Source organism: Melopsittacus undulatus, chromosome 10, assembly GCF_012275295.1.
Source record: "Melopsittacus undulatus isolate bMelUnd1 chromosome 10, bMelUnd1.mat.Z, whole genome shotgun sequence".
In the NCBI taxonomy this organism is placed as follows: domain Eukaryota; kingdom Metazoa; phylum Chordata; class Aves; order Psittaciformes; family Psittaculidae; genus Melopsittacus; species Melopsittacus undulatus.
The window spans coordinates 31867870-31891884 of record NC_047536.1 but is presented as its reverse complement, the minus strand read 5'-3'; the positions used below and the strand labels follow the sequence as shown (position 1 = coordinate 31891884).

The following is a 24015-nucleotide window of genomic DNA, read 5'->3' as shown; positions in this document are numbered from 1 at the left end:
AAGAATCAGTACTCTGAATGCTTTCTCTTTATACCCCAAACCCACCCACATTCAAACACCTGAACAACTTGCTACCCACAAATGCATCTGAAGATGTTTCACTGAAGTAACTCATAAAAATACAGGGACATTTCGGGCAGCAGCAGCAGGTCTGCCTGCAAATCCTTTTCTCTGCTGCAGACACATCACTCATCCATTTAAGCAAGGTGGAGACCCTTCAGAGTTACTCTGATGTGATCCATCCAACATCATCAGCAAATCCTATTTAAAGTAATTAAGAGTGTCTGGTCAGGAAGTATCTTTGGTAGAAGAACAAGGACCAGTTTTTATCATAGAATCATAGAATGGTTTGGGTTGGAAAGGACCTTAGGATCATCCAGTTCCAACCCCCTGCCATGGGCAGGGACACCTCACACTAAACCATGGCACCCAAGGCTCTGTCCAACCTGGCCTTGAACACTGCCAGGGATGGAGCATTCACAACCTCCCTGGGCAACCCATTCCAGTGCCTCAGCACCCTCACAGTAAAGAACTTCTTCCTCAGATTCAATCTAAACTTTCCCTGTTGAAGTTTTAACCCATTATTCCTTGTCCTATCACTACAGTCCCTAATGAAGAGTCCCTCACCAGCATCCCTGTAGGCCCCCCTTCAGATACTCTGCCTAAACCTAGAAGTAAACTTACCAACTTGAATAACAACTCCTCAAAGATTCTGAGGTAGCCTGAGGGCAAAAAGAGTTTTAGATCTACTCAGACATATGTTTTAGTAGATTTTTATGTATTTCACTGAATAAACAACCAAACCAGCATGAGAGTCTGCTACAAACACACAAGTAGCCCCAGCTCCCTAGTTAAAGTAATTATTACCTGGTTAATTCATAGGTTTCTCCTAACAGCGGGTTAAATGGTTTGCCAGTTCTCTCCCACTGAGAAGCTACAGCAGAAACTGCAAAGGCAGCTACAGCCTAGAAGCAAATTAAGAACACACCGTTATGAGAACAGCACATTAAAACTCTTAAGTTTAATGTATTTGTTGCACATTACAATATTTCATTATTCTTCCAAAAAGGAAATGCTGACATTTGTAAGCCACAGGATAAGAGATACAGAAGTGGGGAAATACGAGCAGTTAACAAGAATCTCATTTCCAAAAGGAATGATTTGCTGTACTTTTGTCACATTTCACTCTGCCCTATGCTTCTCCAATGGCCTCAAAGAGGACAGCCTGTTTTCTCAAATCTACTTTTCTCCTTTTTTGAGTGTCCTGCACACTCAGCTCATGGAGAACAGAGCTTTTCTAGTGTCAGACAAGCACTGTTTCTGACACAGATGAGATTTCTTGAACCATACCAGCAAGTACAAAAGACACTTGGAAGCTTCTGCTGGCTGCAAAGCAGGAGTATGTGCTACACAGAGTACAATATGTACACTCCAGCTTCACTTAAGTTTAAGCAGAGCTATGAGCAATACCAGTATAACCTCATGTACATAGGCCTGGCTTTACCACATTCAGTTCTCTCTTGTGAGACCAGCCAGGTATTGTATTTTACTCCCAACAACCACCAGTTTTGGAAGAGAGAGTGGCAAAATTTGTCTCAGTCACAGCAGTTTTTTATTCAGTAACTTAAAAGTCATGGAGTTACTGAACAAGTCAATTTAGGGTGACTTAAAGCCAAGATTTCATTTTCACAACACATAAAACCCCAAAGTCCCAGTTAAAAGAAGTCCTGAAAAGGGCTGAGGTCCTTGGGCATCATCAGTTGTGGCAATCTGCTGCATTAGACTTCTGCCTCAAACTCTCTGTAGAGCATCAAGTGTGAAAGTGCCACAGGTATCTGATACAGCCACTATGAAACAAGAAACTTGTCTAGAAAGACAAAATGGGCATTCTTATGATAGCCCCAAAGAAAAAAGTACTTCCTCAAGTGGGAAAATGTCTTAAAAGACTCTGGGAGAGAAAAATCTTCCTCTCAACTAAGCAGAAGGTGGTAGCTGTTACTTACCTGCATTCTTTCCAGGGGGTCTGCATGACTACAAGCCTTATTTATGAGGTATATATGTTCCATATATTCTGTTATCCGTTGAAGGAAACTCAATGGCTCGTTGAAAACAATGGGCATTGTAATTTTAGATAACTCCTATGTAACAAAAGGAGAAGTTAATTCCTTAGACACAACACTGAAGTTAACAACTGACAACAACAAGAACTGTGAAAATAACTTGTGGGTTAATTGATTTGTAGCATTCTTCAAAAGCCATCTGGCAAGTCTATAGCAGACCTCTAACTATCACTATCATCTGACAGAATAAGCAAAATGGATGCAGCAAACCTAGAAAACTCAAGGAAAATGCTACCTTCTATTCTGTGGTTCCAGATGAAACAGAAGAGGTTTGGATTTCCATAGATAGCAGCACGAACGTGCCAGCTAGCTCATTACTGATACCTGAGTTCCACGCATTCCTTTGAAATCCTCACATATCTATTTGCATAAAATCTAACTATTTTGCTGCAGGAACCACAAATTAATTTTTGAAAGGAACAGTTACATAAAGAACAGCATTTGAATCGCTCTCACAAATTTTAGTGCCTTTATTTCAGCAACCTGTTATTTGCATCAGAACGTTTCTCATTTTGCATGTGGATACAAGGCAGCCATGAACCTCACACAGAGGTTTCCAATTCTCCAGGTTCTTTTACTATATCCGAGCAAATTAAAAGGCTGCACTCATGACTGAGCACTAAAGAATCACTGAAGTGATTAAAACTTAGCAGAAAGGAGAATGCCACCAGATGAACTTCATTCATTTTCCTCAGTGTCACAGGTAGTAAGGATGAAAACATTACACCCAACTGACTTCAACTGATTTGGCCCAAGCAAAGCGTTCTAGTGGGTAGGTCACTCATGCTAACAAAAGGATGTTTTGACAGTACAGATGTATTTCCTAGGTGACATAAGGTAAGCTAACAGAAGGGCTACAGACTTGTCTGTTGCATTCACGAAGGATTGTACTGGCAGACCTAGGCTAGAGATAAATGTAAGGATTAATGCTTCTAAAAAGCAGCTGTGGCATCACAGCCCTCCAGTGTACAACATCCCTTTCATTCCTAATAACAGTGGAGTAATGTAACTGAATTCCTGAAGGATTAAAAGAAAACAGCAGTGATGATCAATAACAATGCAAGCATCAGGGTCCTTTAACAACACAGAGCAATGTAAACACCTGTGTCCGAGAGTCCAAGACCAAATCTTGTGACCTCATTACATCACACCATTAACACTCCAAGCCCACAGTGGGTTCCATAAGAAACCTCTAACAGATCCCAAACTTTTCTATCCTTTCCATCAGATGAAAGCAGGGTTTTTTTTTTGGCACAAACTGCTTAAATTATAGAGGGGAGGAAAAAAGAAGAACACCAAACCAAACCTCCCCACCACACCAAAATAAAGCCCTGAAATCACATTTTGCTACATAAAGAATAGGAAAAGGCAGAAAAGAGTATTGTGTTAATCAAAGCACATTGCACTATATTTGCAGTGGCTTTAGTCCAGTTCTTACAGGACAGCATTACAAATGTACCAATCCACATGCTCCAACAGCTAAAGAAGGTAAGGAAATAGTAATGTTAGTAAATAGTAGAGAGTTAGTAAATTTAGAGTTACAGTTTAAGATGATGTTTCCTACAGGGCAAAATGTACCACATATTGCTCTTAAGGTTTCAGCAATAAAATGAACAGTTGAAGTGAGGATCCCTGACCTCAGCATGCTTCATCCAAGCTCACTTACCAGTCCAATGCATTTTTTTAGTATGCTCCACACACTAAAATCGTTCCTAGAAAACATTGGGGCAGGTAACGACGTCCTGTAAGTGGAGAAAACAATTGTCACTATCAGCTCCTTATCCAACAAGTCATTTTCAGTTGGAGGTATTGAAATCGTTTATGAAAGAAGCAAAGCATTAACCTACACTTGACTTAAGAAGCAGATAATAGAATGTCTTTTCAGATGCAGAGAATTAAGCTCTTCCCATGAGAACAGTAATGCCCCAAAAGACAGTGAGCCAGCACTTACTCAGTTCTCATTCACTGTGTAGCAGTACGCATTTACCTGTGTCTCTTAATTCCATTTTCTTGGATCTCTGTCTCTCCGTTATGCTTCCCAGTCCTATCGCTTTGGTGTGGATCTAGATCAAGCATTTCTGCAACTTTATGGTTTGCTTCTGAAAAGTCTCCTGAAGAATTGTCAGAATCAAAGCCTGCATAAAAGCCATAAGAAATCTGTTGCATTCATTAGGAACCTTCTGATGCCCCAGAGTGCCACTCACATTTTATAGCTTTCATAGCATAAGTACACTTCCATCAGGTTATTTAACTTTAAAGAATATCAGTATAAAAACACTTCATTAAGTGACCTCATGACCAAAGAGTATTTAGAGCCAAATACTGCATTAGAATTGATTATTCTCAACTCCTTTTTCACACTGCTGAATATAAAACCAATTTAGAAGCTCACAGGTTCTTCAGTGGGCCCTAATCAGATTCACTGCATTGTCTCTCCTTCAGAGCTGCGCTGTGATTACAATAATTCTGCCAGTTATGAAGCTTTTCTCAACTTAAAAACATTTAAATTCGCCTTCTCACACTGCAAACAGGCACAGAGCAAGTAAAAGAGAAAAGGGCAATTTCAAAATCCAGCAACAAACATGCATACTACTAGAGCAAAAGAAATGTAGGATAACTAATGCAACCTACTGAGCAACCTGGTCTCGTGGAAGGTGTCCCTGCCTATGGCAGGGGCTGGAACTAGATGATCGTAGGTCCCTTCCAACCTAAACCATTCTATGATTCCAACTTCTTTTTGCCATCCATGTGTGCAAACCATGTAATACTTCCCTTATGATTAGAGCAAGAACCTGTGGGCCCCAGGTGTCATTCCCTGAGCCCTACAAGCAGTTGAAAGCATGACCTCGAGTAGGTGGCTCCATTTCTTATCACCCAATTCCATCCACATGGGTAGATAGCTCCTGGAACACTGTTGTAACTAAATGCCAGCACCCCCATAACAAGATGCTTTGAACAACTTTAAGAAAAGAAAGTTAAAGCAATGGGAACCTAGAGAACACAAACCTCTGTCATCAAGCAGCCCTAAGCACTAGCTGGATAAAACTGACTGCAGAATCAATTGCTAACAACAAATAGGGAGCACCCTAAAATGGCACAGTAATATAAGCCTCCTTCACAACTGTTACAGCATCACAATGGAAAGCACTGCTCATCAATCACTGTAATAACAGAATATCTTTGTTGAAAATAATTCAAAGAGCATTAAATCCTTTCTGAGTGCCACAAAGGTCAATTCTTCACCAAGAACCTCAAGATGATTTCAGTTTCCAGCTTCCAATTTAAGAGCCAGAGCCCAAAACCAACCTGAAAACGACTATTTGCTGGCATACAATTCTTTAAGGAATACTCATTTTTGTATTTCTTCCATTCAGGGATAAAGACCATGACAGTAGCATTCAAAACTGCACAAGGAAGTACCACCGATAGGATGTTATTTGGTAAACAGCAGCTGTAATAGGTGATGTCATGTGTTAAACCATCTCCTACATTTTGATGTCACAAGCATGTAATTATACAGTAATAACCACACCTTAACAGCCTTAGTACTTAATTGGAATGTCTGACAGTCATATACACACACACATCCATATATACATACATACATATATATATGTATATTATCCAGATCATTAAATTGAAGTCTAGCTTCAGTCAATCCACAACAAAATACTCCTGATTTTAAAATAGGATTTCTAACCACAAGTTAACTTGTTTGGGAACCTGCTACAGTACAAGGAGATGGAAAAGGCAAGTCCTGTTGGGCAAAATAGCTTTTAGTAGTTTGCCTGATGAAGCTGGAAAACCAGATAAGCTTTCTGGTACGCTTACCCTTACCCAGAAAGCTGTAAGTACACCCAACATGAGAAACAGCATCACATTTAATGGGCACTTCAATAAGATAAACACATCTAAATGTAAACCTTCATAACAGGAATACTCAAATGGTTCATAAGGGAATGGTTATGAAAAACGTTACTGGAATTACATTGTACCTGAAACCTTGCAAATTCTATCAAATGCTCATTGGTTTTTATCCACACAAGTCTTTCTGTTTCTCCATGATTCAGAATTGGTTTGCCCTGTTCCTATTCAGCACAATGAGGAATTTAGAGTCAGGCACATGTATTATTAATGGACAACGATTGGTAAATAAATAAATGCCAATTCAAACAAGTGTCTCACACACAAACAACAACAATTAAATCCCTGCTCCGAAATTAAGATATAAGCAAAAGTATAAAGTCTGCTTTATTAGAGCACACCTCCATCTGGTTACTTTAATCCCCCCCAAAACCCACAACCAACCAACCCAAAACCATCACTACAGGACAAAGATAGATAATCACTAGATTTCTAACTATACTTTCAACCTCCAGTATCAGCTGGCTTGTCTACTACAAGCCCATTGAGAAAGTTTTCAAAGCTGTTTCTCAATGAAGTTCTAAGTATAACAGTTCTGTATAGTTCTAAGTATTATCATGAAGAACTATCCAGAGAATGTACTCTACAAAGTACTGATCTGGAATAAAAACAGTGGATTTGTTGTAGTTTTTTTAAGTTACAGAAAGAACCTTTCTCCAACTGCCATTAAAGCCTACATTAAAGTAGGTAAATTTTACTTACAGGACAGTGGCAGAAAGCCACCGGGAATGAGGATGAAAGTGGAGATTTGAAAGGGGGATAGGAAAGCACACACAGAAATAAGATGTCATAAATTAGCTTAATCAAAAGACCCAGCTATATCTGTTAAGTCTCAAGTTTTCACAGTCAAACACTTAAGTTGGGTGCCCACATTAATCTGTTTCAAGAGCTTAAAGAAAAGTAACTTGCCAGTAACTCTAGTTCTCTTGGCCTTCTTCTTCTTCCACATCCTGCAAGTGAAACAAGTCCCCGCAGACTATGCTTTGCACCAGCCTAGGAGGGAGATGAGCAGCACCCGGTCCTATGAGTCATGTACAGAGACACAAGACCTCCCCTTTCATACAGTCAGCAACTTCCTTAAAGGCTAATTAAGCTCTGTCACTCAGCCAGGAATCAAAACAGCACAGCACTGAGAACCTCCAGACCGAAAAAGGACATAAGCAGTAGGGATAAATCCACTGAAGTGTAGGTAGTCAGTGAAGCAAGAGGCAAATGTTTTCTTTGCCAGAAATTACCATTCTTCACTTTCCCAAACAAGTCCATATTCACAACACACGGATGTGGTATCCTGGCCTTTCACAGAGCCACAACACTTAAAGGTTACTGCAGAATCCACTGATCTCACCTGATTCAGACATTATGAAAACAGAAATCTGGCAGCAGACACCTCACTTCCTCCTCCCCAAATGAAAGCAATAAAGTGAACAACAGCCAAGCAACAGGGAACAGAAGGATAACACAGAATCATAGAATAGTTATACACCAGGCTGCATGAACCTGGCACAGAATGATATCCATGGACCTGCAGGTCAATACTTTCAAAAGCAAAACTAAACTATTCATGTTTGTCAAAATCAATTACCCTGGTAACTGGCCAAGCACTTTCCTGTTCTGTGGCAATCCTTCCACAGAGCACTTTGGCAAGCAGGTATCTGACAGAACTAATGAAAGATACAGTTCTGACAGAGCAGAACCTGACAGCACAGTCTCTAAGAAGTCTGTGACAAGATTAATGAACCCAAGGTGACAGAGGCTGGAGGCAGTGATCAAAGATGTGTGCTCCCCATCTCAAGGAATCTGAAAGTCAAAGGATCAACCACTGCATCTGAGCCAGTCTCAGAGAAAACTACCTCCTGCATTTGAGAAAAAAGCAGAGTTAACTGAGACCACAGGTAACATTCCCAAAGGATTCCCAAGGGCAGTACTCATTCATGAAGTAAGGATGTCAAGTGTCCAACTAATCAGCAATGTTAATAACCTCTGCAAAGAAACTTCCCTCTATGAAAGCTCTTTACCAGTCACTAACTCAATTCATCACCCATGTAAATGTGCAGGATGGACTGTGTTAGGAGTGTAGTCATCATTTAGTCAGGGTCAAACCATGTGCCAGGAGGATGATTCCCAGCCACACATGAGCACATCTTTTGGATGTGACGGGGACAGTGTCAGAAGAAGGAAACTTCCAGGCAAAGAGATAAAATCCACCACAACAAATCCCAGAGGTCTCCTTAGGATAGATACATTTTCAAGACATGCATGCCATCAGTTAATAACTACAGAAAAGCTGTGGCTTCCTCAAGGAAAGAGGATCCATTAGAACCTAAGAACTTCAGCAAAGTACTGTCTGAAAGATACACAGCCTATGGTGCTAAGAGGAGCAAAGAGTTGCTAGAGGAAACAGGCACTTCAGGAACATGAATGCAGAAAGACCTACTTACAGTTGTTCTTAGTGTTCGTATCATATTCATATGACTCGGACAAGACACAGCTACAAAGAACTGGGCCTCGATTTTATTAGGTTTGTGAAAGTAATCCTTCAAACTGTCATCAGCTTCTAAAGCATCCAGCTGGAGAAAGAGATTGAGCACCTGTCTTTAAAGCCAGTCCTGAAGGAGACAGAATCTGAAACCAACTATTCCAAACTTCGTGTTCCTCTTAAACCTGTGGGACACACTCCAGGGTAACATATATAAAGGAAAAAAGTTCAAGTTCACTTAGTTTCTGGAGTGGCTGCTGCAGACCAAACATCCTCCCTCAGAAGAGGGCTGTGCTCAGCCTACAGGGACACCAGGTCTTGCACTTAGAAACTTCCCTCCTGCCATCATACTCCTCCCTGTGGAATGAGATTAGGACAGGACAAGGAGTGCTCACAGAACCAATGTATAACATCCACTTTCAAGCAGAGCCAGCCAAGACTGTGAGGTACAAGAACATCTCACACATAATAGCTCAGAAGTCATTCCCACCTGGAGCAGTTGCAGGGAGAATCAACCTTCTGAGGTTGAGGACAGGGAAAAAGAAAAGGAAAGACGACAAAAACAGAGTGTTCAAATGCAGATGATTCAAACACCAAGTGCTGTGTATTTCTGCAGCAAGAGACAAAGGAATGCATCAACATCAAAGCTGTGCACAGACCTCAGAGCCATGTTTCTGTTCACCTTTTCCAGTGGGGAAAAAAAACCCCAGTACATTTATGGCTGTGGTCCTGAGCTCATAGAATTGAAACATTATTAAGACAAACAGGAACAATACACCGTGTTCAAGATTTGTACAGTACAATAACCTGATTTCACAGCTGGATTAGGAGCAGCAGCCCCCATCACTCCCAGCGTGAATGCAACGCAAACATCCTTCTCTGCTCTGTGACATACTTGTGACAAGTCCTATCCGGCCCACTGTCAGTCATGCTGCTTCATCCAGCCTCCTCTGTTTACTCATCATATGAGTCTCCAACCGACCATGTCTAAGTCTACCTTACCACTTGTATCTTGCATGCTACTTCCATTCCTTCAGCTTTCATGCTTCCCATTATACTCTTTATATTCCCATGGTTCTACATTAAGCAGTCTACACTCACCACTGCCAGCACTTCTCATTTCAATGCTATTACAGGACTTCTGAGGAAAAATTTAAGTGGAAAACTTTAAACTTGTTCGAGATCTTCTTTATTATTAAAATACTTTGAGCATTTTATTTCACCATCAGAACCATATCATAAATAACCATTCATCCTTATCAGTTCAAAGAAAAGTTCCATTTGATACAGTGCTCAAGTGTGAAGTAATTCATGTTTGCTTTCCTAGAAACAGCAGTGAACTGCAAAGGCTTTTGACTCCCTTTTACATACTGTAAAAGCATACTTTTACAGTCATTTCTTCCTGACCAGAAAAACATTTTCTGTTTCAATTCTTCAGGGTAAGTTTTCCATTAAAATAAAGAAATGAATAAAATAACAACAAAAATAATCCATGGAAGACATTTCCCCTTTCAAAAGGTCTTAAAATTATTACTTCTCAAGCTGATATTAAATTACCTGCATTTTACAGAAAATGAAAGCTAGACTTGGCCTCTAAAGGACTGTTATAAAATGATAGCCAGCACTAAGCTTTAATCAGAAACCCCCACCTCATTTCCAAGTCTGAACCTGAATTATAATCCTTCCTTTCTTCTATTCAGAAAACAGCACTGCAAGTTCTACCAGCAGCAGTTTACTTTTTATTTATTCATTAACAGCAATATATTAGCAATACCCTAGCAGCTCCTCACACACACACAATGCAGTCTGTGGCTGGCACTGTGCCTGTCACTCACCCGTAACGGCATCATAAAACTCTTCTTCACTATTCATCCTTCAGTGTGAAATCGCTGTGCAGCCACTCCAGCTTCCTCTAATGCATCGTTGGACTTGATTTAGAGATGAAGTATCTGTGTGCTGTCCAAGTCTTCTTTTGCAAATACCCAGCTGCTCTAGAAGATCTATTTGACAAGACAGGAAAGCAGAATTAGCAACTTCCACGTTTCTGATGCGCACAAACACACACTCTTGACAAATACTAATTTTCCTGTTTCTTCACATGGTTTTGCATTCATAAGTAAACTGCCTTCTTTGTTATCAAAGTCATTCTGAAGACAAATACTACCTACCACAAGAACAACTGATGTATTATACCACACTCCTCTCTCTGAATACATCATATACATTACTGTAAAACATCTTATTTAATATAAGGTAATTTCAGGCAAGTACAGCCAGAAGGAGCAGAATGAAGAAAAAGACAGCTGGCAGAACAAAACTTCTGTTCAGCAAGAGTATGAGCCCTTCTGCATCCTTAACCAAGAAAGCTGGGAACAAAGAAGAGAACCTGACATCTCAGAATCTCAGTGTTGCATAAAACCACTGGGCCTCACTGTGCATAATGCAATCAGCATCCAGTGACCATCAGTGAAGTTTTGTCAGGCTACTGCTGTGAACTCTTGAGACAACTGGAGATGTTCCTCTTTAGAGGAGAGTTGTAAAGAAACAACAGATTTCCTCAGTGAAACCAAGCAAACTGCAAGTAACTTACAGATTGATGAAGCATTCCAGCTTTATGGGTAGACTACATTGGATTTGTTCCAGATGGCTGGCAATGATGTAACATAAACATTTTTACTTCACCCAATTTTAGTCTAAGGAGAATAATGAGGAAATATAGTTTCTACTCTTACAAATGTCCACCAGGTACCAATGACGAGCCAAGTGCGCGATGATAAACGACAGCATGGTAATGCTATCAATATCTCTTCCCAAACAACCTCAATCTGTCAGCCTCAATTTTCTATGATCCTTGAAGATCCCACTGCTTTTGTGACAGTAGTTTTTCCAGAGTAATTATAACTTGCACAATTCCACTCCAATCAAGAGAAACAAAGCCAGAAGCGCGCTCTACTCCTAGTAGAAGCGCTTGTCGTGTTTGAAGCCAATTCCTTCCTCTTCTCTGTAAGAAATCAAACTGCACAATTCCTCTTGTGTTTCAAGTCTTTTTACCTCACTGCCCAGAACAAAAGCTTTTTGAATGCCTCACACATATACATTCCTTCCAATTCTCCATTCAGGAGGAGAAGCTAAAATAGCCTATTTTGGAACTCAGATACCTAAGTCAATGAATGTAGCATTCGCCTACATCTGTCAAGGCAGAGCATTTCAGTTTGCAGCTTTTCCCTTAGGAACTCCCTACTTCCTTGCCAGTATAGGATTTTGTATCAGTCTCTGCACCATAGTGAGTATCTGAGCTTCCACACAGGCTTCAGCAAGTCCTCACCCCCACAAGGACAAAACTCCATGCATCTGTTTTCCTTGACTGCTGCTGCAGCGCTGTTGCAATTGCTCTCAGCTGGATGATAGCTTCCTTCCTTTTTCCTGTGCTGTTCTCCAGTCAGAAACCTTTAAACCTTCAACTTTCTTGCTCATCAGCCACAAGTTTCTGACTTCCTTTTGCCAAAGCGCTGCACTCTTCTAGGCAATGATGCAACAGCTCGAAACATTAACAGGTCAGATGTGAAAGGGAGAAATCCTCTTAACAGCTGGTTCCAGAGCAGCAGCTAGCTCCCATATCTGGGTGAACTGAACAGCAGAACTGACAACATCATTCTAAATCTGTACTGGAAGTACAAGTCAGTGCATCTACCCCTGTGTTATCTTGCCCAGGAGAAGCCAGTCCCTGACTCTGTAAGAAAAATGCCTGTTCATACCAAAGCTGCTGTCAGCCTTCGAGTTTCTCCAACCTTCCCAGCCCCACCAGCAATATTATCTGGAAGTCTCTGTTCCAAGGTCTCCAAATATGTCCTATCTTTGCAGAAAATCTGTCCTTGAGGATGCAACTATGTAAACCTTTATAGCAGGCGAGGAAAGAGGGAATCCAAGGAAAACTATGGCAACAGAAAACAGGAACATCTCAGGACAACTGCTGACCCCAGAAGCAATTATCAGCACATTGGAATGAATCCACTTGCTTGCCAAAAATGAAGTTATATTAGAAGGCTTCTTTAACCCTCCAGGGTACTGTATCCTTGAAGACAGGCAGAGAAAGTTGGGGCTGTTCAGCCTGGAGAAGAGAAGGCTGCGTGGAGACCTCATAGCAGCTTCCAGTATCTGAAGGGGGCTACAGGGATGCTGGTGAGGGGCTATTCATTACGGACTGTAGTGACAGGACAAGGGGTAATGGGTTAAAACTTAAACAGGGAAAGTTTAGACTGGATCTAAGGAAGAAATTCTTTACTGTGAGGGTGCTGAGGCACTGGAATGGGTTGCCCAGGGAGGTTGTGAATGCTCCATCCCTGGCAGTGTTCAAGGCCAGGTTGGACAGAGCCTTGGGTGCCATGGTTTAGTGTGAGGTGGGTTGGAACTGGATGATCCTACAGTCCTTTCCAACCCTAACTATTCTAGGATTCTGTTCTAAGATGCAAGATGCTTCAGGTTTCAACTGGCTGCAAATACTGCGTCCTTTTAGCAAAAGAGCAGCCAATAATTCCAGAAGGAAACTCGATTTCACACAAGACACCATCCTCTCATGACCAGTGCTACAATTCCCTCACTTTCACTGTGTTTTCTTGTCTCTTCCCTTTTTACTGAAGCTCCTGCAGCAGGACTAGCCTATTGCTGCACACAGCTCATGGAATGGGATTCTGGTCTCAAATAGCTTTATATGTACCTGCAACACATAAAAAGGAGCAAGTTCAAAACCTATCCCTGCTCAGGTTCAGTTCAAATGCAAAGAGCACAAGTCCTCTGGCTCCCTACCCAAACACAGCCACCTCATGCATCAGCTTGCAAGCTCCAGAGATGCTTTGTAACAGCAGCTCTGGTATGCTGGAGTTTTGTACAGAAGGCACTAAGACATAAAAAAGTATGATTTAAAAGACTGCCAGTTATTATTAAGAGCCTTGGAGTAAACCAGGCCACAAAGATGAAGACCAGCTTCTCTGCTCTCCTCTCCTGCACGCTAATAGCTGCATTACAAAAGGCCTTGTGAAGCAGAACTACATCACATAGAATGCAGCTGCACTACAAAGGCAATGAAGCTTTCCCTCTGAAAACACAAGTACAAATGGAGGAACTAGAATCAAAGACTTGAGTTAACTGAACACCAGTTACACTGTGTTCTCCTGATATGCACCTCACACCACAATTTAAGCTCATTCTATTTGAAAGCTCACTCATATCCCTGTAAGTTATATACAAGCTTTGTAACTATTACCTAAATTACAAAATAATCATGGTAGTCACTTTAAATAACAATCACAAATTGCCCTAAGATGCTAGAAGCACCTGTAAAAGGACAAAGTAATATATTTTGCATCAGTTGCACTAGGAATAACAGAACACTCATATCACTTTTTACATTCAGTTCCTTCATTTAGAAGTTACTGTGAATTTGCATGTAGCTGAAGACACAATAACAGCAGTTAGCTTTCATGAGCCAAAAAAGCACAGATTAAGTCTTTTCCTCTTACTAAAAGCAATAGCAAAAAGTTACTCTCAATTAGGCTGAAATGCCAGAAGATTAAAACATCCTGTTTGCTTCTTATTGAGCATTTGTAATCTTCATTTCCTCCCCATGTCCATGATGTATCCAGAAGAATTCACTTACACACTGACAACTGCAGTTAACAGCTCTTACCAAAGCTGCCTTGCAAGGAAAGGTGCGATACTCCTGTGTCAGACAGACCTTCAGGAGCTTAGGACCAGCTGCCATCAGCTGCATTGCCACTGAAGGCAAAGAGACACTTTATAGAAACCATTTTATAAATAACAGAAAAAAGCTGCAAGTGGAGGCCTCTTAAGAAACCTGGAAATTCATAGTTTAAGGGTGACAACAGCACTGCCTACAAGCAGCTCAATTTTGTGGTTTACAAGCTAAGCAACAAAGTTCATCTCTACTCACATTTGAAGGCTATGCATTGGTATATACTAATTGGATTTATTATGGGATTTGTGCGCATGAATTCAAACTGCCATATCTGGGTTTATTGTTGTAATAGCTTGATCTCCTGCAGCAAAGATGCTAGTCTGGAAGCTCAAGCTGAAAGACAACAGATAAAAACATCAAATCCATCTAATACCCATCACAACGGTCCAACTTCAACAGTGGCTGCTAAATCTGTACTGCAGGCTCTATTCTCTTATATTCTGCCCTGAGAAACTCTCTGTATTTGGTTGCCCAGAATATTCACAATATGATTTTACTCTTGGAAATGAATTTTAAAGTGAGTGGCAAAGCAATGAACACAAAAGAACAAAGCTGAACAGAGCTTATTGAAGCGAGTCTTGAACAAGTTATTTGGGCAGAACCCAGTTTTTCTAGTCATTTTGCTTATTTGCATGCCAGTGCCTCCAATACACAAAACCAGACCAGCAAGAGAATTGGAAGTGAAAAACTTGTAAAAGCTTCTGGTATCACCTAATCAATGGACTACCACTTTGGTTCCTCTGAAAGAAGCTTTGCACCTTCGTGATGTAAAACCATCCACAAATGGGTTAAACATGACTTTAAGCTTTCCACCAGCACAATTTAGAAATGCAGATAGCAATGCTGCAATAGAAATGCAGTGTTTGGACCAAACAAGAACCCCAAAACCTGAACAGGTAAGGGATGGAAATACACCTAACTACTACTGACATGGGCACAAAGTCTGTCTTGCACTTTTGTTACTAAAATGTCTCTGCAGTGCTATATAACTAATCAAAAGCAAGTTACTCATTAAAACTCCTTTAAATTCCCATAATTTACCAGAAAATGTTCACACATTCCTGTATGACTGATGACCATGGACAGTCCTTTTCTTAAAGGACATGAGGATGTTCTGCAAAGGACAAAACAAAGCACGCAGCTGTAATGAATACTGCAGGAACACAATGAAAACCTGCACTGCATCCATAGCACACCTTGAAATAGGTTCTGCAGCAAGGAGGAATTACTAAGACTGACATACAGCTTTCCAGAGGTACATTTGCTACAGACAGAGAGAACAAATAGAAAGGGTTGTCCCTAAACACACAGCACACCAATGGTAACAAAACATACCAAGGCAGATCCCAAGATGCTCACCCTCAGGAGATAACATGCTTCTGTCAGTGATCTTCACATCGTCAATGCAGAGAGTGTAACTATTCCTACCACCTACACCACGGTCCCATGACGAAGGAAGAACAAAGTCATACTGTAGCTGTCAGTCACCTGGTTATGAGTATGTCAAAGTGTTCTGTCAAGCACTGCATTGAACACAACAGGGACAGGTACCAGGTGATGTGTCACCTCTTCTGGTAATAGGCTTTGCTTTCCAAAGCTTAACTCTGCCCAGGTTGATAGGTCAGGTACAAGCTCACAGTCCCCTGCAGCAGAAGGTACACAGAACTCTTTTCCAGAGATCCAGTGTCAGTAAGATCAGTCCCAGACTTTGCACATTCCACCTATTTTAAACCATTTCCACCCACTTGAATGTATTTTTAAAACCAGGACAACAAAAGTGCACGACTCTGCAAATCACTTTAAAAGGTATCAACGCATTCTGTGATCTGCATGCGAGCATCTGTATGTACCTGTTCTCTCATCACCAGATGAGGCTGCAGAGATGACCTAGAATGGTTGTTCATGACACACCTGCATTTGCTTACAGCTTTATCAAGTACTAAAAGTTGTCATTTCCTATGCTAACCTATAGATTATTAATCCCTCACATTCGCCACCATGCATGCTTGCTCCTTCTCCAATCCCAATCTTCAGCATTAAAAATTAACAGCTTATTTCTGTGTCTCCAAGACCCTGGATCCTCAGCACTTACACACCAATTAAAGAACCCCAAACATGAGGACCTGTTCAAAACAACCTGTATGAGTTTAAGCATGCAATTACTATGACTTGGTTAATTCAACATAACTAGTTACTCCATACTGACTTGTTCTTCTATGTCAATCCTCAACAAAGACCCAACTGGTTAACCAAAAGTTGCTCCTCAAAGAACCATTTCCATAGAGAGGGAAGCATTTATGGCTGGAGCAGCTCATTTGACTGGAATGCTGCTCAGCAAGCTCCATTTTGATGTCTGGCTGACTGACTATAACTGCAGTGTCTTATTCCTGCTGCAGCTGAAATTTCACATCATGCAGCAATTCTGGAAAGCCGCTGTTTTGTCAACACCATCCTGTTCCTTTATAAATCCTGGATTTTCTGCTCTGAAAGTACGTTCTAGCTCCAGGAGACACCTATAAACCACTAGGTCACAGTCATTATACAGACACTCTACTTGTGAGATCAAGAAGTAAATCCAAGATCAGGAACTGTGAGCAGTCATGAAAATAAGCACAGACATTCACCAGCATGAGCAGTAAAGGTGTTGGAAGGTCAATGCACTGGGATTACAGTGCCACCAAAGAACTGATGAAGCAGCACATTCCTCAGCTTTTTAACAGGCCTAACAAGGTTTTGTTGGATGTGAACTTTCACAGCAGATTTTAAACCAAATTCAGTTTATTCGCTTGAAGGGAGAATACCTGCAAGCAAGAAAAAGAAATAACATAGAAACAGCATTGACAGGATTGAAAATTAGCTCCACACAAAGGAAAATTCACGCCATGCCCTGTTCAATCCACCTTTAAAATGTTAATAAAAAGCAACATTTTCATCAGCTTCATATCCTGAGTTCAGGATGCAGCTTCTGGGTAGAAAAAGACTCCAAAGGAGCCCATAGAGGATCAAATATACCCACCCTTCACATTAACATCAAAAACAATAAAGGAAAATTAAACAACCCAACAGTCTACAGCGTGACTGGTGGAATAAGAGCCAAGCCCATGTTCTCTTGGGTTGCCGGCTGAAATAAAACATAGCTCTAGTACTTCAAGGGATAGAAATAAATAGCTTGAACTACAAGATAAATATTCATGTGGGGTTTGCTCCATACACATCTCCTGAAAGCATCAAACTGCAGTGTTTCATCTCTGAATGAAAGCTGCAGCAAGGATGACTCTTAATAGACTCATGAAATTAGGTTACACTGGAGCTATAACATCTATAAAAATTAGCCAAGAAGTCAATTTAATTGGCAATCCAGATACCTGCTGTAATTATTATGCACTTAAAATCTCTTCAGCCAGAGAACAGCGACACAAATGGCAGAAGCCAGAAGAGGACTGTATTTACCAAGTTAGATTTGTTTCTTACTCCAGCATTTGAAAGTAACAGCATCTCCCACCAAGATGCAAATGCTTTTGCATCTCTTGTTTTTCTTTATTCTGTTTGGCTTCTTTCCCTTCCTAAGTGTCATTGCCTCTTCCCCTGCATTTCCTTGCTTTTGCCCCTTGAATTCTCTCCCACATCCCACAGAGGGCGGGAGCTGTGTGGGTCTACCCACCCCAGAAGCAAAGCATCCTAAGCTGATAGTTTTGCTGACCTTTTTAGAGCATTTACAGCAATGGTGGCAGCAAACTGAGCATCTGAAACCTTAGCTCTGAACAAACAGGTTTCTGGTAGGAAGAATCACGTTCTATTCTCTCAGGAATACAGATTTTTGGTGATGCTTTACAAGAATTAGAGCCAACTGAAACACTCAAGAGTCTGGTCTGCAGCTGAGTTCAGGCTACAGTGCATTTCTGCACCAGAACCACAATACTTGTCCCACACACACCAAGTGTTGCCCGCAGCACAATGCTACAGTGCTATCAGAAGAACTATTTATTGAAGATAAAAGCTGTAAAAATGAAACTGGAGAGAAAATACCCCCACAGCTTAGTGCTCAGTTACCTACAGAACCAATGGCTAACTCCAGTCTCACTGCAGCCAAAAATCCCATAGGCAAGGACACTGCCTCACAGAACTAATACCCAACCTAGCAAACAAACAGACCAAGAAAACTTAATTTCACCAGATTTATATTTTCTGATGCAAAACAATTCACTGAAATCCCCACAGAATTCTGTACATGGGCTCCTTTTTCAACATTCCATGAATATTTGAGACATTTTTCCACCTGACAGCATCTACTACAGCATTCTTCAGACTTTGTAGCCTCCCCTTGGGTTCATTGCCCGCAACTGTAAAAGATCACTACATTCTGGTTTACATGCCTTCTCCACATGATGCATGATGTGAGGCTTGATCACGACTGATAAACCAGCTCATTTCTAACCCCCCTGTTACAAAAATCAGTACTTCAGTACTGCATTGTAAAACTTGTGATTCTTAGCAGCTACCTGAGGATTTGTTTTATCTTATTTCTAAGTGACACGGTGGGAAGTAATCAATAACTCCAAGCACAGTGGCTTTGGACTCAAGTGTCAGTACATGTCTAATTAATCATTTACAAACACTTCTCTTTGAACCAAAACTTACTTTGAAGGTGAATTTAAGTATGCTTGAATCTTTCCCATCATAATATAACCACCTTACAAACTGATCACTGGAGAAAATTACAGCACGTAACATCAGTGGAGAAAACCCCTAGAATGGTAAAAACAGGGACAGTTTTAAGTTTATAGATCTTCTTACTCAGAGGCACTGTTAAAGCTCTCTCTCTGTGGCCCCATTCTCTCCAGGCATGTGTAACTTTACCTTTATTCTTTACAAGGTATCTTTCTTACAAATCATTTTCATGGAGACTCTTAAACTATTATGGCAGCAGTCCTATTGCAAATGAAGCAGGAGGACAACACTTGACTAACCTAGTGTAAAGCCCTAAGGCAAAAGAAACCGTATTTTATGCCTACCAACAATTCCTCACACACTGAAGCTCTGCAGCACATGCACACAGCTAGCACATTATTTGTTAGAGAGTTTAAAGACAGTACCACAAGTTAATAAAAGCTTTAGAAAGAGTTTCTACTATGGCTGAATTTCCTTTAAAGCTACTTTTATAGTAGATACGCAATGGATTCCAGGGTAAGGGTGTTACTATGTTTGCTGTTGTCAATATATATATATTTCAGTAAACTTTTGACTTCTGAAAACAGGACAAATATATCTAAATAGGTTTTTAATGAGGAATCCACCTAGCTATCTGCCTGAGTAACAATAACTCAGGCAATAAAACAGCAGCACAGCACTTAGAGATCTGTTTAAGACAAAATAAGACCATGTAAATAAAGTTATTTGCATCTCTAAAGATGCATAGCTTTTTGTTTCACTATTAAACCTTTCAACACAACTGATGTGCAAAACCTAGACAGAACATACAAGGGGGAGAGGTTTTGCTCTTCTGACAAGGTTCTAATTCCATCCCCTCAACACACTGCTAATGGCCCGTTACAAACTGGCTGATTAGCCAACCTCTCCGCAGCTTCAATGCGTACAGGCTTTGTAACAGTTATTAGGATTCTCATTCTCACTCAGTCATATGGACATATGATGACTCCACCTCAGTGCCTGGAGCTGGTTAGGTCTAAAATGAGTGATGTGAAGCACAGACACCTCTGCATTCAAACATTGTCCATATCGTTATTACTTTTAAACTATCACCAGAATCAAACCCCAGTGAGATCTCTTCACAAATTCTTTTGGGAGCCCTAAAGCAAAATTACTCAAAAGAGTAAAAATAATTCTAGTAAAAATATAATGAAGTTATCCATCCATGAAAACATGTTTCTTGACAACTATCATAAGCATGCAGCCTTCTTTGTAATACCCCAGGAGTTCACGGCCTCCCAGCAGCCACAACCTTACCTCTTCTCAAACTGAAGAGCACAGCAAAAGAATTGAACTCAACAGAAATGGCACAGACCCAAGATTTCCGTTCAGTTTCATGTCGACCACAGAGGTTACATGTCCAATAGAGCAATATACAGTTTAACTTTGGGATCATGAAGCCAAGAGGGACAAGATTAAAAGGTCCAGATGTGTTTCTGCAGCTGCAGACACAATTCACCTTTTGCACTTGCTCCCACCACATTCATAAACCACCACAGGAAGACAACACTGTCCAGCCTCCTGCATTTCCTGCATGAAGAGCTTCTGTAACTCACCAAGAGTCTGTCTCATTAAATTATGTGCATAATTAAATATACTGAAATAATCTAAAGGCTCCATCTAGACCAGCGAATGAATTTCCAATTGTAAATGTATTTAAAAGAAAATAAACCAAGTTTAAGTAAGCTTGGTCTATTCTTGTAATTTATCAACCTTGAAAATTAAGACAATGTCTTTGTGCAGTGAATGAAGTTGTTGAAGAGTACAACTGGAAGTAATGGTATGTCACATTTGACATGTTCTAATAGCTCACTGCTGTCATGCACCTTGCTGTTACAAGCATTTAAGAATACAACGTAAATCACTATCACCATACAGTCTTCTCCATCATAAATATTAAGAGTTCAAGGATTGAAATAATATATTCTTTAATTCCAAATTCTACAGTGTCTAGATATCTACAGAATCCATACAATACATAAAATATTCCTTGCAACAGGAAACATCACAGTCCCACATCTGGCAGACACAAGGTGACCAACTTGCTCATTGCTCTCACTTTCCAACTTCAGTGAAGATGTCCCTGTGATGAGTTACACAACCTCTGCAAAACCATTCAAGACATTGAGCACTCCATATTTAACACATTCTTTGCACATCTGATTTTGTGCATTTCTTCCACATAAGGTAAGAAAAGCAAGCGCTTAGTTATTTCAGAGTGAACAGACTGAACACTGAGCACTTTAAAACATCCTATTAGTGCCAAATACAGACAATTCTTACATCTTCATGACTCAGGTGACAAAAATCAATGCCAGCTTGTGAACAGAAGTTCTAGTTACCAAGCAGCATGATGTAACATTGCATTGTTCAAGGACAAGTTACTTCAAATACAAAACCTAATAAATTATCTGCTTCAAACCTCAATGTACCTGCATATGAACCTCACTTTCAAACAACAACAGCAATAAATCACCTGACTGGCAATACAAACAGTGATTTGAAAACACAGCCTTATCAAAGCACAAAAGCCTGACCGGCTTGTGTTCCAGCCAGCACTAACAGAAAGCTAAGCTCTCCACTTTTGTTCTAGGTCAGCATGTGTGAAGTTCACAGGGCAGAATTCACAAGAAGAAAGGCTGAAAGAAATACCAGTTTCAATCATAAAACCTTTCAGCTTAAGCAAACACACACTGGAGAAAGCAGTAAGAGAATTAAAACTGATTTCAAGAAACCATCCAACAGTGAAAATCATCCTCCTTGCTCAGCTACCAAACCAGGTACATCTGCATAGGTGTTAGAAACCAAAGAACTCCATGCACCACACTGCTTTTCAGGACTGCAACAACTGAAGCCTCTAACCTGTCTAGTCTTCAGCTACTCACAGGCACAGAGTTTGTTGTCTGATCATCATTTCTATACCTTGAAATTGTGTCTTCTGTTTATAAGATTACATTAGCAGGGCTGAGTAGTTTAGGAGGAAACTGGGATGCTCATTCCCAGACAGCAGATGTCTCAGTATTTCCTTCGGAGCACTCCCTGAAGTGACAAGTTCATTACAAGGTGCTCTTGGCTCAGGAAAGCACCATTACGAATCACTCCTGATTTTACCCTCGATTGCCCTCAACTTTCCACCACGTGCTCAAACATTTGCATGAGCTGACAATTACTTTAAGGAAAGCTCTGTTTGCAGTGACTGAAAACCCAGAGGGTTACCCAGGGGAAAGTCACTGCTCGGAACCTTGCGCTTCCATGCTCGTTTAGCCAGTTCTCCTACTTCATCCCACGGCGCAGAGCTGTACGTTTGGAAGTTACCCAAGTCACTGCTTCCAGAACTTGCCCTGAGGTTTCACAAGTCCCAGAGCACACTGGTATAAAGTTAGTTAATGCTATATATATATATATATGCTTGCTCCCAGATGTCAACTGGAGCTCTAGAACTTTGGAAGATAAAGTTGGAATGAAACAGATTTGCCTTAAGCTTTAAGAAAGAGTGGCACATCAATGCTCACCTCCACTGCGGGCCCATGCCTCCTTTTGACTCTTTGAAATCTCAACTGAAGACTATGTATTTTAATTGAGAATCTCCACTGTCAATGAAAGCAGTATCTGCTTGCACGTAACATGCCCTGGCAGATGCTTCTGAGGGGAAACACAAGGCCATGGCAGACAAAAACTGCTTCCAAAATCATCCCCGAATCCAAACACACAGCACAAACATGATTAATACCCCAATTAAATAAATGGCAACATAACGTATACCTTTGTTACCATGCAGAAGTTCTGGTGACATGTTATTTAAAAAAAAAGCCTTTTTCCTGCTATTTTCCCCATCTTGTTTGTCTCCCTTTCAGGAGCTCTGTAAGAGAAACATTGAGTAGGTAACTGAAGAACAAAACTAACCCAAACTCTAATAAACCCTGGCTGCTCGCTGGTCTTCAGCTGTGGCCTTAACGGCCCCTTGAGGCTCCTGCACGGTGCTGAAGCTGAGCTCAACGCAGGCTCCTCTGCTAAACGGCATCAGGAAGACACAAGAAATGAGACCTGTCCCTCCGCTGGTGCTGCCAGAGCCCCGCTGCCCCGCAGCCCCGCTGCCTCCGCTGCCCTGCAGCCCCGCTGCCTCCGCTGCCCTGCAGCCCCGCTGCCTCCGCTGCCCGGCCCCGAGGCTGACACAGTGGTTCTGTCACCCATCCCGGGGCCCCGCTGCCGCTGAGGCACGGGAGGGAAGATGCTCTAGACCCAAGCCGCTACCGCCTCAGACGCACGGGCCTGCGACCCGGCCCGGAGAGAGAGCGAGCGGGCCAAGGACTCCGCTTCTACCGGGGCCGGGCGCAGAGCGCTGAGGCAGCCGCGTTACCCCGGCCCGGTGACCGCCAGCGCCTGAGGAGAGCCGCGCGCGGCCCGCCGGTAACCGGACCCCCGGCCCCGCTGGGCCGCGCCGGGCCCGGGCGGGGCTGGGGGCGGCGCTGCCGGCCCTGTATCAGCGGGGGCAGCGCTGCGGCAGCGCGGAGCCCCCCGAGGGGAACGACCCGGCCGCATTACCTGGCACCGCGCTCCCGAGACAGCCCCGCCGCAGCACCCCCCGCCCGGCACCGCTGACACCGAGGCGGAAGTGCGGCCCTCGCAGCGGCGGAGCGACGCGCCTCTCCGCCAATCGCAGAGCGCAGCCGCGCCCGCCAGCTGCCGAAGCGACGAATCAGCTTCCCCGTCCACCTGCCCGGAGGCGGGGCGAATGCTAATGAGGCGCCGAGCCCCACAGCCCCGGGCCGTACCACTGCTGGGGAGACTGCTGGCCAATGGCGAGGCGGAGGGGGCGGGACTATGCAGATGAGGTGGTACCAGCATTCCCTGCGGCGCTGGGATGCTGAACCGGGCGCGTTTCGGAGGGGATGGTGCAGCCTCTGTTGTGCAAACGGGATCGGCTGTTGGGCTTTGTGGGATGCTTGTACCATCAGCGAGCTGCAGAGCGTGAGCTCGACTCACTTCGACTGCAGAACAAAGCGTCTTCATTAATATGGTGTAAAAGAATGGCTGTC

At 42.0% G+C, this 24015-nt stretch overlaps 1 protein-coding gene across 2 annotated transcripts in view; it reads right to left on the bottom strand.

Annotated features, from left to right (window-relative positions):
- Positions 1–23596, bottom strand: part of OSBPL2 (oxysterol binding protein like 2) — a 36342-nt gene extending 12746 nt beyond the window's left edge. Inside the window, exons 1-6 of one of the 2 annotated variants that reach the window (XM_034066743.1) lie at positions 23522–23596; positions 10356–10520; positions 4108–4255; positions 3787–3862; positions 2004–2138; positions 868–965 (exon numbers count right to left, since the gene is read on the bottom strand). In XM_034066743.1, coding sequence (XP_033922634.1) covers positions 868–965; positions 2004–2138; positions 3787–3862; positions 4108–4255; positions 10356–10392 — 494 coding nt within the window. In that variant the 5' untranslated portion in view covers positions 10393–10520; positions 23522–23596. Of the gene's footprint in view, positions 1–867; positions 966–2003; positions 2139–3786; positions 3863–4107; positions 4256–6953; positions 7032–10355; positions 10521–23521 lie in introns of those variants that run through there. The other variant, XM_031046969.2, reaches the window with a different exon arrangement.
- Between the last annotated feature and the right edge of the window lie 419 nt (positions 23597–24015).